This window comes from Oncorhynchus kisutch, linkage group LG10 (genome assembly GCF_002021735.2).
Source record: "Oncorhynchus kisutch isolate 150728-3 linkage group LG10, Okis_V2, whole genome shotgun sequence".
NCBI classification, from domain to species: Eukaryota; Metazoa; Chordata; class Actinopteri; order Salmoniformes; family Salmonidae; genus Oncorhynchus; species Oncorhynchus kisutch.
This window is the reverse complement of record NC_034183.2, coordinates 32835509-32851367: the sequence shown is the minus strand read 5'-3', so window position 1 is coordinate 32851367 and position 15859 is coordinate 32835509. Positions and strand designations below refer to the sequence as shown.

The 15859-nt window shown below is 43.0% G+C and overlaps 1 protein-coding gene across 1 annotated transcript in view; it reads left to right on the top strand.

Moving 5' to 3' along the window:
- Positions 1-15859, top strand: part of LOC109898058 (transforming growth factor beta receptor type 3) — a 132253-nt gene that overhangs the window by 36079 nt on the left and 80315 nt on the right. The window contains exon 3 of the mRNA XM_020492823.2: positions 4870-5057. Within this exon, the coding sequence (XP_020348412.1) occupies positions 4870-5057 (188 nt within the window). The remainder of the gene's footprint in view (positions 1-4869; positions 5058-15859) is intronic.

The following is a 15859-nucleotide window of genomic DNA, read 5'->3' as shown; positions in this document are numbered from 1 at the left end:
TTGAGGTAGCAGCAGAAACATGTCACCTTTTATGCATCCATTATCTTGTATCTCTACCATCAACGACAGTACATCCTCTCTGTAACTGGAACCTCATCTTTCTGTTACTTACTTTAGTTACTCATTTACGATATCAGAGAATTATTTCCTAGTGAAGGTATGCTACCCTGAACCCTTGAAAGGAAACAGGAGTTTACTGTATATATGTATATATATATATATATCAGTTCTGAAACTGTTGAGGTACACAGAATAGTTTTCTGTGGGTTTTGAGTATTATTATTATTTTTTTAAATGAAAACATTTTTGTGTTTTCTGGTTGTGGATAGGTCTAGGTGTTGAGGATAGTAGGATGTTGAGTCTGTGGGTCCAGGCCATACCTGGCAGGACCAGACCATGCTGTCTTCACTCAAACGGATGTGCTCTCCATCCCACATGCTGCACTCCTGCAGGGTCCTCTGTCTGTCTCATCTCTTTCAGAACCCAGGCTGAGACAGGAAGAGACAGTCCTGTGGAAACCACACTCTAAAAAATGATTGGCTAAAAACAACCCAATTTGGGTTATTTGATAACCCAGCGCTGGTTAAATATTGGACAGAACACATGTTGGGTTATTTTTACCCAGTTGGGTTGCGTGAATAACCAAACAAATTGGGTTGCTGGGATTACCCAAACATGGGTTAATTTAACCATCAGTTGGGTATTTTTTACTCTCATGCTGGGTTGACCCAGCAGCTGGGTCTTTTTTAATGTCAGGTTATTTTCAGGAGGCGTGGCTTATTAGGGGTGTGTCTTTCAGCTAGATCTTATTGGCACCGTGAGAGTAAATGTCATTCCTGTTCATCATGTTAAGTTTACATACTGCAATTTCTTTATTGTACACATTGTTGTATAATATTTAGATTATGTGTTCATATATTATAATAAGATATACCATCTCCTATCCCAGCAATGGGATTTACGTAGGATTTTTGGGAATTTTGGGATTGTTTTTCATGTGGGGCGAACAACCACTTCTCTCATTCCGCTCTGTGGGCGTTTGCTCGGCCTGGCCAGCCAGAGGGGCTAGCAGCTGCTGGACAGGAGCAATAGAGGGAGAGAGAGCGGTACAGACAGTGATAGAGAGGTACAGACAGTGATAGAGAGGTACAGACAGTGATAGAGAGGTACAGACAGTGATAGAGAGGTACAGACAGTGATAGAGAGGTACAGACAGTGATAGAGAGGTACAGACAGTGATAGAGAGGTACAGACAGTGATAGAGAAGTACAGACAGTGATAGAGAGGTACAGACAGTGATAAAGGGAGAGAGAAGGAGGTATAGACGGGGGAGAGGGATCAGACAAGGTGACAGAAGAGACAAAGCTGTGGCAAGGCCACAAGTCCGCCCCCCTCCCCCTCCGTGGAGGCTCCAAACTGTGATGACCATACCAGATGTGCAGGATTAGACTCCAGTTGGTTTCAGCTACACAGAAAAATATAAATAATACAAGGATATTATGGTTAAAATAGAGGATGTTTGTATAAGTACATGTCTTTTAAAGTTCCTGTGTGTAAATATATGTAGTAAACTAAGTTCCCGCTTATAAATGTCCAAAATACATCATTGTTTAATAATGTTGTGAATATGGCTGACCATAGATTAATATGTAATACAGACATAATCAGAGCTACTTTCTGAGTTTGTATCTCTTTCTCTTCGTTTTACACTTAGGGGAAACGATGCTCGTATTGTTGCTCAATTGCGTCTTGGCCAAAACCACCCAGTCCTGATATGATATTTAACAAGATACCCTGGATCTCCAAAAGATTATTCTATGGGATGGAAACACTGTCTTTGTTTATTACCCACAGCTGCATTTGTGTTTAGTGTTATAAAACAAATGCTTGGTTTCCTTCAATTATTGTCCAAATCTTCCGGATTCTTTTCTTCCACTACACTGTATTGTCTCAGTGTAGCCCTTTTTTCCATGAAGTTAAATGAAGAAACAACATCACAGCCCAACAAGTACCGTAATCTCTTGGCCGTCTTCCAAAAATGACCAATTTTTTCTTCTGTCTGGCTGACGGGGTGGTTGTTATTCCACTGTATGGTGTGGGGGAAAATGTGAGTTTAAGTGCTGTGAGATGAGGACTGAAGGCTGATGACTTTGGTTCGAGAGGGACCGGTGTGTACTCCTAGGGGAGGAGAAGGGGGTAAGGAGAGGTGGAAGGTGGGGGACAGACACAGAGAGGAAGGTACGCATGTCTCAGGCTTTGTGCGGATCACATGTGCAGTGTGTGTGTGTGTTTGTGTGTACAGTACAGCAAAACAATAGCTGCACTCAGAGAGAAACCTTCCTCTAGCAACCCACTGTTGAGGTACAGTATTTTATGTCAGAGACAGAGGAGTTTTAAAGTTATCTCCCCTATCTTTAACTTCTCTTTAATCATTTACAAATGTTCCCTACCGATTGCCATCGGCAACCATAGCGTGTTTATCGTGCAGTGTTTGAAACTTGACCAGGCCCTGCGCAGGCTGGTGCAAGGCGAGCCTGTAGGGCTGGCAGGCAGAGTAAAAGTGTAGGGACTGACCTACAGAGGGAAAGCCTGGCCACAACTAGTCCCCTGAGACACAGTTTCTCTAATGGAAAAGGCCTGTCCAACGCCTTGCACAAAACCGTAGGGCTGTCTGTGTGTGTATGTGTGTGTGTGTTTTAAGTAGGTAAAATCAGTCAAAAGTAGTGCACTAGATAGGGCAGGGAGTTAGAATAATAGAATACAATAATAGAATGCACAAGGTGCAATTTAGAAATGTGGTTGTGCATCAGCAGTCACTAAATTAGCTCATGTCAGCAATTTGTATTTAGATTGGGAAGTTAGTCTAGCGGCCAGCTATCTAAACTTGTAGTAATCATGGTCGAATTACCGATCGGGGTGGGGCTCATTGATCATCAATTATCATATTAAAAACTGCAAACAGGGTGGAGGCAAAAACATGTGGGCTCCCGAGTGGCGCAGCGGTCTAAGGCACTGCATCTCAGTGCTGGAGGCGTCACTACAGACCCTGGTTTGATTCCAGGCGGTATCAGAACCGGCCGTGATTGGGAGTCCACATTTGGCCTAGCGTCTTCCGGGTTAGGGTTTGGCCGGGCTAGGTCGTCATTGTAAATAAGAATTTGTTCTTAACTGACCTGTCTCGTTAAATAAAAAAATTATATTACAGTAAATTAGCTGTAAAACTGCACATTTTTCTCTCTGTCCCATGCCAAGATGTGTAGAATTGCAGGAAATTAACTTTAAAACAAATCTATCTTCTCTTTGCTGTTATGAGGGGGGACCGCTAAAATGTTTTACTCGCAAGGTGGGGTTGGGGTTTCACCACGCTGGGACTTGGCTCTGCATGCCTGACATGGCTCGTTAGTCCCACTGTTCCTCTCCACATGACAGCCATGGATGGATGGATGGATGGATGGATGGATGGATGGATGGATGGATGGATGGATGGATGGATGGATGGATGGATGGATGGATGGATGGATGGATGGATGGATGGATGGATGGATGGATGGATGGATGGATGGACGGACGGACGGACGGACACAGGGAGAGGAAAGAGGCAGAAGGCCCTATTTTTGGACCACTGCCCTCAGGAAATGAGTATCTATGGCAGTCCGAGATTTAGATGTAGCCTATTTATTAGAATTGACTTTAGCTACCTTCAGTTTTTAGTAATTATACCTCACAATGTTACCTGAACCACCTATTAGGCTAATCATTGTGGAGTGAAATGAAAACAAGAATACAAAAGCGAGATTCTGATCCATAGAGAGAGAAATTTATCCCACCGCCTCCAACATAACATTATTATTATTATTTTTAATTTTTTTTACTTTCGAGGAAGTGTTGTTAACAAGTTGTGCTCGTTATGGTCAATTACATGATCCCTGTTATAGTCCATCCGTTCTTGTTATCCTCCAATTCCAAGGTCACCAGTCTTTTCAGTGCTGCAGGACACACACACACTGTAGACCAATCTGACAGGCTTCTCGCTTCAGACTCTCACAGGAACACCTCCAGTGCCAGCTCTCCACAGCAACTTCTATAATTGACCCCCCCAGTCATAACGGCTAATTATGGGTTGTCCAGAGCCAAGAGCACTACACTGTGAAGTCTGGTCCACCTCCTGTAGTGATTATAGAATTAAGAGAAGGCCCGATTTTGACCATTTTAAGGGAAAAGAGAAAGAAATTAAAGTGAAATAAAGGGGATTATAATTGGAGGGCTCTTTTGGGTCATCTTGATTATAGGTCTGGCACCGTAACAGCCTGTAGAAGCTTAGCTAGACACTGCTTTGTTCAGAGGCGCGGCCAGTCTGTATTAGTGGCCTGTTGAGGGTCAGAAAGAATGATGCTGCTCTTTGTTGAGAAGCCAGTCTGCTGTGTAGTGGGCTGTGGACTGGAGAGAATGGCCTACTTTGAGAAGTAGTGAGCTTTGTGCCCGGACAATGTGCGGGGGCAGCCTTTTATTTTGCTACGCCCAATGTAGATAATGATTATGCCACTCATTATGGTTGCATGCGGACATTCCTTTATTTGCCCTCGTCATTCATAAAAGAGCAGCTGATTCGTACACTCTCTAATTATGAACAGTCTATAAATTATTTCCATAACCTCCGTATAAAGTGTTCTCCAGTTCGTTGGACCGACGCTGCAGTGTGGAAAACTTGCCTCTTGTGTCTGTTGGCTTTTTTCCTTTAGGACTTCAGTTGATGTTTAAAGTGTGTTTCCTTTTATGCAGATTCTCGAGCTTACACGCTGGTGATCTCGGATTCTCGAAAAGCAATTGCACGAGTTAGCACTCATCTCCTTGTTATTTTCTGCCCCACAGGCCCGTTGTCACGCAGCCCGTGTGAGCTGCTGCCAGTCGGCGTAGGCCACCCGGTGCAGGCCCTGCTAAAGAGTTTCACGGCCATGTCAGGCTGTGCCTCCCGCGGCACAACAGGACTGCCTCAAGAGGTCCACATCATCAACCTGAGGGGCCACGGTCCTAAGGGGCCAGACCACAAGACTACAGAGGTCAGACACGTGTGTGTGTATATATAGTGTAACCACCTATATACAATACAATGTATAACAATATGCTGTATATAATATGACGGACCAGAGGACACACCTGCAGAGGTCAGTCACCCACCTGGCTGAGCTAACGCAGAACAGCCACACCTGGTCCAGGGAGTCATATACATATACTGTAGTCTCATGCTATCCTCACCTGTGTATACTGTTATAACTGTAACCCAAAGTGCACACCTCTGTCAGACAGTTAAACATCCAACGTGCATCCCAGCATGCTGTTTCTACCATAGCATTAACACGGATGTCAACAAAAACACTGGTGTCATTTTGAGTTTAGTGGCCTCAGCAGATGAGCACATTTAAATATATATATAGATATATAAAACATTTTAAAAACGTCACCTCCTTGTTTATCTCGGTCCGTATCGTTCCATGGGCAGTATGCCATCCTAAGAAAGTAGATGACAGTGTGGGTTGGCATTCAGGTTAAAAAACACTTTGTACCAAGTTAATTGATGCTATAATGACTGGAAGTCTGTTAAGTTAGGCTAACTCAAGAGATTTCTGGGGAGAGGTGCATCATTTCTCATTTACTTTATCATTGCTCAGCAGCTGCTCTGCTAACATTCAGTCACAAGATCACAAAATGTTATTAACACGAGAAGGAAGAAATAGAAATGAAACGATAGTGGACCCCCTCCGCTTCTCAAATTGTACTCGTTCCAAGAATAACAGCAGCGTTAACTGAGGATGTTTACATGCTACTTTACTTCTCATATGTATATACTGTGTTCTATTCTACTGTATTTTAGTCAATGCCACTCCGACATTGCTTGTCCGAATATTTATATATTTCTTAATTTCATTCTTTTACTTTTAGATTTGTTTGTATTGTTGTGAATTATTAGACACTACTGCACTGTTGGCGCTAGGAACACAAGCATTTCGCTACACCCGCTATAACATCTGCTAAATATGTATATGTGACCAAGAACATTTTACATTTGATTTGATTTGGATGGAGGTGGTGGTGGGGGTTTGTAAAGTCTTTGTTTAAACTCGCTTGCACAAGGGTGGAGTGTGCAGAAGAATCTGTGTTGCTCAATGTGGGGGAGATTTTACAATACACAGTAGTTACAGTTGAAGTCAGAGGTTTACATACACCTTAGCCAAATACATTTAAAGTTTTTTCACAATTCCGGACATTTAATCCTAGTAAAAATTCCCTGCCTTCGGTCAGTTATGATCACCACTTTATTTAATAAATGTGAAATGTCAGAATTGTGAAGGGCACCAGTCCCTCCTGCAGCAAAACACCCCCACAACATGATGCTGCCACCCCCGTGCTTCACGGTTGGGATGGTGTTCTTCGGCTTGCAAACCTCCCCCTTTTTCCTCCAAACATAACAATGGTCATTATGGCCAAACAGTTCTATTTTTGTTTCATCAGACCAGAGGACATTTCTCCAAAAAGTATGATCTTTGTCAACCATATGCAGTTGCAAACCGTAGTCTGGCTTTTTTATGGCGGTTTTGAAGCAGTGGCTTCGTCCTTGCTGAGTGGCCTTTCAGGTTATGTTGATATAGGACTCGTTTTACTGTAGATACTTTTGTACCTATTTCCTCCAGCATCTTCACAAGGTCCTTTGCTGTTGTTCTGGGATTGATTTGCACTTTTCGCACCAAAGTACGTTCATCTCCAGAAGACAGAATGCGTCTCCTTCCTGAGCGGTATGACGGCTGCATGGTCCCAAGCTGTTTATACTTGCGTACTATTGTTTGTACAGATGAACGTGGTACCTTCAGACGTTTGGAAATTGCTCCCAAGGATGAACAAGACTTGTGGAAGTCTACATTTGTTTTCTGAGGTCTTGGCTGAGTTCTTTTGATTTTTCCCATGATGTCAAGCAAAGAGGCACTGAGTTTGAAGGTAGGCTTTGAAATACATCCACAGGTACACCTCCAATTGACTCAAATTATGTCAATTAGTATATCCGAAGCTTCTAAAACCATGACACATTTTCTGGAATTTTCCAAGCTGTTTAAAGCTACAGTCAACTTAGTGTATGTAAACTTCTGACCCACTGGAATTGTGATACAGTGAATTATAAGTGAAATAATATGTCTGTAAACAATTGTTGGAAAAATGACTTGTGTCATGCACAAAGTAGATGTCCTAACCAACTTGCCAAAACTATAGTTTGTTAACAAGACATTTGTGGAGTTGTTGAAAACGAGTTTTAATGACTCCAACCTAAGTGTATGTAAACTTCCGACTTCAACTGTAGGTGTTATCAGCTGCATAGATTTTATACTGTGTTTGTATGTCGCTGGCAATAGGAGTTTGAATGCTTGACCCAGAGTGATGTTAGACGCTAGAGAGAGCCCTACATTACCTTTCTAGTTATTGATACATCAGAGAGCTGGGTGGGTCATGTTCAATAAGGCAAATGTTTCAACACCGTAAACAAGTGTTTTTTTTATTGGACAGGTAGTACCTCCCTGTTTCACATTGTGTTCTTCTTTTTTGTGCCTATTGAACACTTCCCAGGCATTGGTTATCAGTGTAAAGATGGATGGCTCTTCTGTCTCTCGCCACTATGTACCCAGGCCTCTTATCCCTGTGAGCTGCTCCTTCCATGGTGCTGTCAGATACAGTAGAGAACACTCTATCTGGTACATCTATCCACTGCCCTCTTCTGCCCCCATTGTAATCAGGGGCCCAGCAAATGGCGTCCGTTCCTTCCCCCCTGGTGCCGACAGGAAGCCGAAGAAAGGCTTGTTGGCCAAAGCAACGCAGCAGAAGATGGTAAACATCTCTGGGAGATCAGATTGTTGTTGGAGGGCTGCACCGCTGTGTCCCAAATGACACCCTATTCCCAGACAAAGTGCGCTACTTGTGCACTATATAGGGAATATGGTGCCATTTGGAACACAGGCATTGTTGTTGAAGGGCTCGGCAACATCAATAAAACTAAATCAGAGAAAATGTTATCCCCCCCAGCTATCTCCATGGCTGTGTTTCAACGAACCCCTTACTTAGCCTCTGCACCTCCTCACACTGTTGCGAGACAGAAAAGAAGCCTGTCATCACATTCTTCTATGGCTCTTAAAAGGAGGATCCAAAATGATATCCACGCATTTTCAAGAAGGGCTAAGCGGTAAATACTTGAGGAGATGAGTATACATGTTTAATAACAGTTGAACAAGACACTCCTTAGCTCTCCCGATCCTGAGAGTTGTAGTGTGCGTACCTCTGTGCCTATAAGCATGAACCCATCTACCCTTCTCTCTTTCAGGGCTTATATCAGGCTATTGAATGACAAGGCTCCCCTCTGTTTTCATTAACATTTGCTCGACTATAAGTCTATCTCTATGTAGCCTGCGGACTGAAGGATGGGCTTGTGCTGTGTCAGGATATTTACGTGTCCCCCACTCCTTCAGTCATGGTAGTGTGAAAAGCAGCCTGCCCTGGGGATTTTACTGCTGAGGTAGGCAGATCTAAATGTTGCCAAGGCCAGATGCATAGACAAGAACAGGAGCTGGGTGTCAGGCTGGGTGTGTTATGTTGAGTCAGCATGTAAATAAAGACACCACTCTTGTGATTCTGTCATAACACGTTAGTGTTAACACTGTATTGCATAGATAGGACTTGCACTGTGACCTATTCTCCCAAAGGAGCGATGAGCCTAAGTACTGTAAGTAAGTAAGTAGTATAGATAGAGCTAGAAGTAAGTAGTACATATCTAGTAAGTACTATAGATAGGAGATGGGATAGGAAGTCATATTTGAGATGTGTTAAGGTCTGTTATTACACTCTTTACATTATTGTCCCAAGTGGGAATGGGCATTACGATATTATACTAAAGCCATCTCTGCTTGCCGCTACTAGTGATTGAATGACTACTACAGTAATGTTTATGTAACTGTAGTAGCTAAAGCTTTTGGAATGAAACCTTGTGATAGAATAGCATTTAGATTTAGTGATTAATTAGCTTCATCAAGTCGTACTGCCTTTATGGTGAAAACAGACTGTAAAGAACAAGCTTGGAGGTCAAATAATTACTAATAATAAGGTTCCATTGAAACGTATCAACACATTTCCCAATAAGGATCAAGAGCGATGTTCAAAATGAGAATACCATCGTATAAACACAATGTTTATCACACAGCCTGGAGGGGTGGGTGCGGAGTCAAGCGCAGAGAGCAGAGGATAATGGGGGGGAACCGGACTTGATTGCGGCATCCAAAACAACAGGCGAATATCAAAAAAAGTGTCCAACCCAGAACAGGGCACAAACAGACAAGGAACACAACACGCAACAACTTCGACTAACAGAAAACAAGCCCGCACAAAAACAGACGGGCCTAACAGGCTTAAATAGTCCTGGATCAAAACTAAAACGAGAAACCGGTGCAACCAATAAGACATAACAAACAGAAAAGGAAAAGGGGATCGGTGGCGGCTAGTAGACCGGCGCCGCCCGAACAGGCAGAGGAGCCACCTTATGTGGGAGTCATGACAATGTTATGGAACACATTGAGGTAATTGTTACACTGATAAAGAATGTATGCAGCAAAGTGAAGTTTGCATGATGCCATACCTGTCATTACTCCAAATCCGTGGCTTTCAGATATTTTGGGGGGGGCCACCCGTAAGAGTAAAGGTAATCCCTTCTCATCATGTTAAGTTTGTACTCTTCAAGTGTCCTATATTTTTTTTCCCATTACATATTCTAATATAAAATTCATAACATTATTATTTGCATAGCCCAACATTAAGATACAATTTTGGCATATGCATGATTTACATAACCCAACATTGGGATGTGCATGGGCTCGTAAGAAATTCATGCACTTGTGTAAGCCTCATTAAAGCAACAAAAAAAAGTGTCAGTGTTCAACCTTAACATGTGCTAACTATACAACAGAACAGATGAACCAGAATGACATATACTTTCACGGGTGGCCAAAATAACTATCTGAAAGCCACGCCCCTACTAAGCCATGTCTCTAGTCTTATGAGTGCAATAACCCAGGATCAATGACCCAGCACCTAGGAGCAATAACCGAGCAGTTTTTAAAGAAAACAACTCAAGTGACCCAATGCCTGCAACCCAGCAGATGGTTCAACCAAACAACACAGCATTTTTTAAATTGTAACATTGTTCTGTATTAGAACAACTTTGCCAAGAACAGAGATCTCCTGCTGCTTTTGAACAAGAGCAGCAACATATACTTGTGTCAGGACAGATTATGAAGTGTGGCAGAGATACTCCTACAACCCCCCCAATCTGCATGAGGTTGTGTCTACACTGGCTGGCAGATAAGATTGTTCCACTCACCGCTTACCAGCACATTCCAACCTCTCAGGTATTTGTTGGTCTTTGATATCTCCTGCCCAATTATTGGGCCTCTTTGATTTGAGGTAGAGATTGGGGAAAAGTGGGACAAAGGCCAGAGAGGGCCCTTTGACGTTCACTACAGTTTCTACATCTGGGATCTTTCTGGTCTGGAGACTGATACACAACCAGAGACATAATGGGGAAACCAAGGATGTGTCCCAAATTGCACCGTACTCCCTGCTCTCTGGTCAAAAGTAGTGCACTGTGTTGGGAAAAGGGTGCGGTTTGGGACTCCAATGCCTCTCTTTCTCACTGTTGAGGTGGTGCTCTTGACGCTGAGCAATGAGGATAACCCATGAGAGTTTAGCTGTCTAAAGTCCTGCAATTATTTTCTCTTTAGAGACCTCTCCTGCTTGGTGTCACCACCCAAATAATGACGTATTTTACTGTCAACTAATTCTGCCTGGGAGGTACAGAGCCCACAAAACCCAAAGTCCAAGCACACACATTCCTTATGTCAACATATGAGACTGGCCTTGTTTTGCTGGTGAAATTCTCAGACGTAATAAATCTAATGTAAATGTCTTTGTCGTTTTGGCCAGTGTTAATGTTTTTGTGACTTTGTCATTTCTTCATCTTCTGACTGCAATAGCTGGACTGTACATCCGACTAATAGATGGTACTTTATATAAGTGATGTCTTCCACTGAGGGAGAGAAAAGGGACATGTTCAAATGTCATGGGAAATGTTTGTCCTTGTCATCGTTGCAAAGAGTGTGTTTCATGAGTTTCATTTCACATCGTTGAGACCCACACGAAAACAAATGCTACAGTGTATACTATTGTAATTCATGTAGTGTTTTTGCAGACTGTAGCATACTGTAGTATTTACTGAAGTGTTTTTGTTTTATTATCTTTGACATAGAAAGGTTGGTGGGGGGTCTGCTGAAGAAATACTCAAATTCATTACATGTTCAAATTTCAAATTAAATCATATTGATTTGAACTTCAAAATAATAAACAATTCAAACAATAAATAACCAATCCAATTTAAGTTAATCAAATGAAAAGTAAAACAATTACCAAAAAACAAATGCATTCTTTCAAATAACATGAAAGAATCATCAGTCTGTCAATTTGTCAGTCAGTCATGGTTGGTCTGGTGGAGTGGTTGACCTTGTGTTAGTGTTGTGTTCGGGGAGGGATGAAGGAGGCAGTTGTGGTTGGTTGGTGCTGGTGTTGGGGCAGGGTTGGAAATCGTGCTGGTACCAGGGTTGGAAAACCAGAGGTTGGTGCTGGTTCTAGGACTGTGGGTCTGGGAGAAAAACAGGAACTGGAACTGGTGCTGGGTAAGGATCTGTAGAGGGGAGGAAAAACAACCCGAGGAGCAAGCAGACACACAAGGAAGCCCTAGACTCAGGGGTCAGCGGTGGCACTCCCCTGTGGTCCGCTCGCTACGTGTGAAGGTCTGATGGTGTTGGATGGTTCTGGGCTGGTTCTATATACAGTACCAGTCAAAAGTTTGGACACACCTTCTCATTCCATGGTTTTTCTTTATTTTTGCTATTTTTGTGAATATTGAAGAAATCAAAACTATGAAATCATGTAGTAACCAAAAAAGACTGAACTTTTTAACTGTGTTGTATATTCACAATATATTGTCTATACTTGGCATGTACGTTTCTCACTTATGGGTGGCAAAAATTGGGATATGGGGTAGGGGAAAGGGCAGGGTATACGCAAATGAAATGCTGAAGTAAAAAAAAGTTGTGTTTTTGCTGACATTTCTGTAGTATTTACTATAGTATTCTACAGTATACAACACAATGTTGTACTAAGTACTACAAATTATCAAGGGATAATACAGTGTGTAGTATAGTATTCTACAGTTCTATAGTAGGTACTGTAGTATTCAATAGTAAACTGTGGTCTTTTTTATGTGGGCGAATATTGCATTAACTCCCCTAAGCAGTTTGTTTTGGGTCAGTTCCAAGATGTATCCCAATTATTATGCTCAACAACTCATATATGGATGATGATTCGCACACTCCATTCTGCTGTTGAAGAATTGCTGGTTTACTTTCTGGGATAGGACAGAACGTGCTGAATTGCTCTAGAATTCTAGGGTGGTGGATTGTGGAAGAGCCTAGGCATAAATCCTGTTGTCCCTGGTCAACCCCTCTATCCCCACCCTCCACCCACCCCTCCTGACCCTGTCCTTGGCTTCAGAAGGCCACCGTCTCAGGCAGAGAGAGATATAGATAAGTTGGCCCTGCACCGGTTCTGCCTGTGACCGTTGGGGAGTATTTCTGTGGAGATAAGCGTTGTAACGAACTAAGGGACACCTGGCAGCCTGCCGTTTGGCTCATAGACAACAATCCTTTTCCTTGACATTATAACGGCTGGCCTTCCTACCTAAGATGGGGGCGCAGATTTGTCCATCTGGACCTTCAGTAGTCTCAGTTTGTGTCCCAAATGGCAGCCCTATGGACCCTGCTCAAAAGTAGTGCACTATTACTGGGGGGTTAGGGTGCCATTTGGGATGCAGATTCTGTCTCTGTCTTGCCTTCCCTCCTCGCTTGTCCTTCAGTCATAATCCACTCTGTTTTATGCCACGTTCACATGCGCGTCAGAACTAGGGAATGGTGAAATGTCTGACTTGTTGATTCGTTGCACGTGTATAACTACAACCTCCAAACGAGCTTCAATGCCATACAACACTCCTTCTTCTGTGGCCTCCAACTGCTCTTAAACGCCAGTGAAACCAAATGCATGCTTTTCAACCGTTCGCTGCCCGCACCCGCCCCCCCGACTAGAATCACCACCCTGGACGGTTCCGACCTAGAATATATGGACAACTATAAATACCTAGGTGTCTGGCTAGACTGTAAACTCTCCTTCTAGACTCATATTAAACATCTCCAATCAAAAATCAACTCTAGAATCGCCTTTCTATTTCGCAACAATGCCTCCTTCACTCATTCCGCCAAACTTACCCTAGTAAAACTCAATATCCTACCGATCCTCGACTTCGGCGATGTCATCTACAGAATAGCTTCCAACACTCTACTCAGCAAACTGGATGCAGTCTATCACAGTGCCATCCGTTTTGTTACCAAATCACATTATACCACTCACCACTGCGATCTGTATGCTCTAGTCGGCTGGCCCTTGCTACATATTCGTCGCCAGACCCACTGGCTCCAGGTCATCTACAAGTCTATGCTAGGTAAAGCTCCACCTTATCTCAGTTCACTGGTCACGATAACAACACCCACCCGTAGCACACGTTCCAGCAGGTATATCTCACTGATCATCCCCAAAGCCAACACCTCATTGGGCCGCCTTTCCTTCCAGTTCTCTGCTGCCAGTGACTGGAACGAATTGCAAAAATCGCTGAAGTTGGAGACTTTTATTTCCCTCACCAACTTTAAACATCAACTATCTGAGCAGCTAACCGATCGCTGCAGCTGTACATAGATTGGGTGGGCTATTTACAGATGGACTATCTACCTCATCCCCATACTGTTTTTATTTTATTTACTTTTCTGCTCTTTTGCACACCAGTATCTCTACTTGCACATCATCATCTGCTCATTTATCACTCCACTGTTGATCTGCTAAATTGTAACTTTTCGCTCCTATGGCCTATTATTGCCTACCTCCTCATGCCTTTTGCACACACTGTATATAGACTTTCATTTTTCTACTGTGTCATTGATTTGTTTATTGTGTTATTGGCTTGTTTATTGTTTACTCCATGTGTAACTCTGTGTTGTTGTCTGTGTCACACTGCTTTGCTTTATCTTGGCCAGGTTGCAGTTGCAAATGAGAACTTGTTCTCAACTAGCCTACCTGGTTAAATAAAGGTGAAATATATATCTTTTTTTAAACAACCAATTAACAAGTCGAACTTTTGAGAGTTTCCTAGTTCCGACTAGCATGTGAATTTAGCATTACCGCCCAGGCAGGGACCAGGGTTTGGTTTCACAAGCTGCCCATGACACGTACACAAGCTGCCCATGATCATGACCTTCAGTGGCAGATGGAGGAGATACTCGGACACATAAACATTTCACTGGACAACTGGTTGACTAATTCTGCCTAGTCTGTCTCCGCTTCTGTTACCAACATCAAATTGCAATCATGCATCTAATGTCTCCTTGAGTTAAGATGGCTTGCTGGCCTCCGTATTGATACGAACACGAGGGAAAGTTTGCTGATACCGACACTCAAATACATTTCATTCAGTCCTTTTCAGGAGGCTTGCACATTCATCACCATCCACTCTACGTAATGAGGCTTTTCCTCTGTTTTACTTTGGAGTGTATTTCGGATGCTTGTTGTTGTCAGAGTCAGCACAGAGGTGGCTGGTCAGTCAGGGCAGGCAGTGATTATGGAGAGTTGTTTTTCCGGGTTCCTTCTCTGCCTCTCGTGATGGAAGAGGAAGTGGCATCTTGGCCGCAGAACGGACTGTGTGTGTGTTTTGATGTTTAGAGAGTGGATTGGTCTGGCCTGCAGCACAAGCAGGGGTCTTGTGGCCTGCTCCGGCTGAGACACTCTTCTCTGACTGGGCTGTTTGGGCTCAGGGGCCGATGTGAACATGTTGTTTTCTGTTTTGAACTGACTGTACAGCAGCCAGGGCCAGTCAAGTACACAGATATGTCCAAGTACAGAGCTCCCTGTAAACCCAACTTCCACCCAGTAGTAACACCTTGTATGTACAGACAGTGCACCTCCAAGGTCCACTGTCGACACAGGAGTATTGATGGACCATAAGATCCGTATAAACCCATGATCTTCCATACAGTCAAGCCTATTTGTACATAGTGTTCCTCGAAAATGCTTCTAATTGGACATTGGGTATAGGTTCAAGATATTAATGTAAATAGGTTTAGTTGCATGAGTCTCTCTAGTTACCAGAATGTGCTCCATGATATCTCCATCCTGATATCCATGCAGAGACATGCATCTGGTTCCTATGGTTACAAGGAGGGGCTTAGAGAAAACGGGACAAAAAGCATGAAGAGGAACAGGACGTACACACACACACACACACACACACACACACACACACACACAGTGATTTTCGGAAAGTATTCAGACCTGTGCAGCGATGCTCCCCATCCAACCTGACAGAGCTTGAGAGGATCTGCAGAAAAGAATGGGAGAAACTCCCCAAATACAGGTGTGCCAAGCTTGTGGCATCACACCCAAGAAGACTCGACGCTGTAATCGCTGCCAAAGGTGCTTCAACAAAGTACTGAGTAGAGTCTGAATACTTATGTAAATGTAATAATTTTTTTTTCTTCAATAATTTATTCTAATAACCTGTTTTTGCTTTGCCATTATGGGGTATTGTTTGTAAATTATTGAGGGGGAAAACAATTGAATCAATTTTAGAATAAGACTAATGTAACAAAATGTGGAAAAAGTCAAGGGATCTGAATACTTTCCG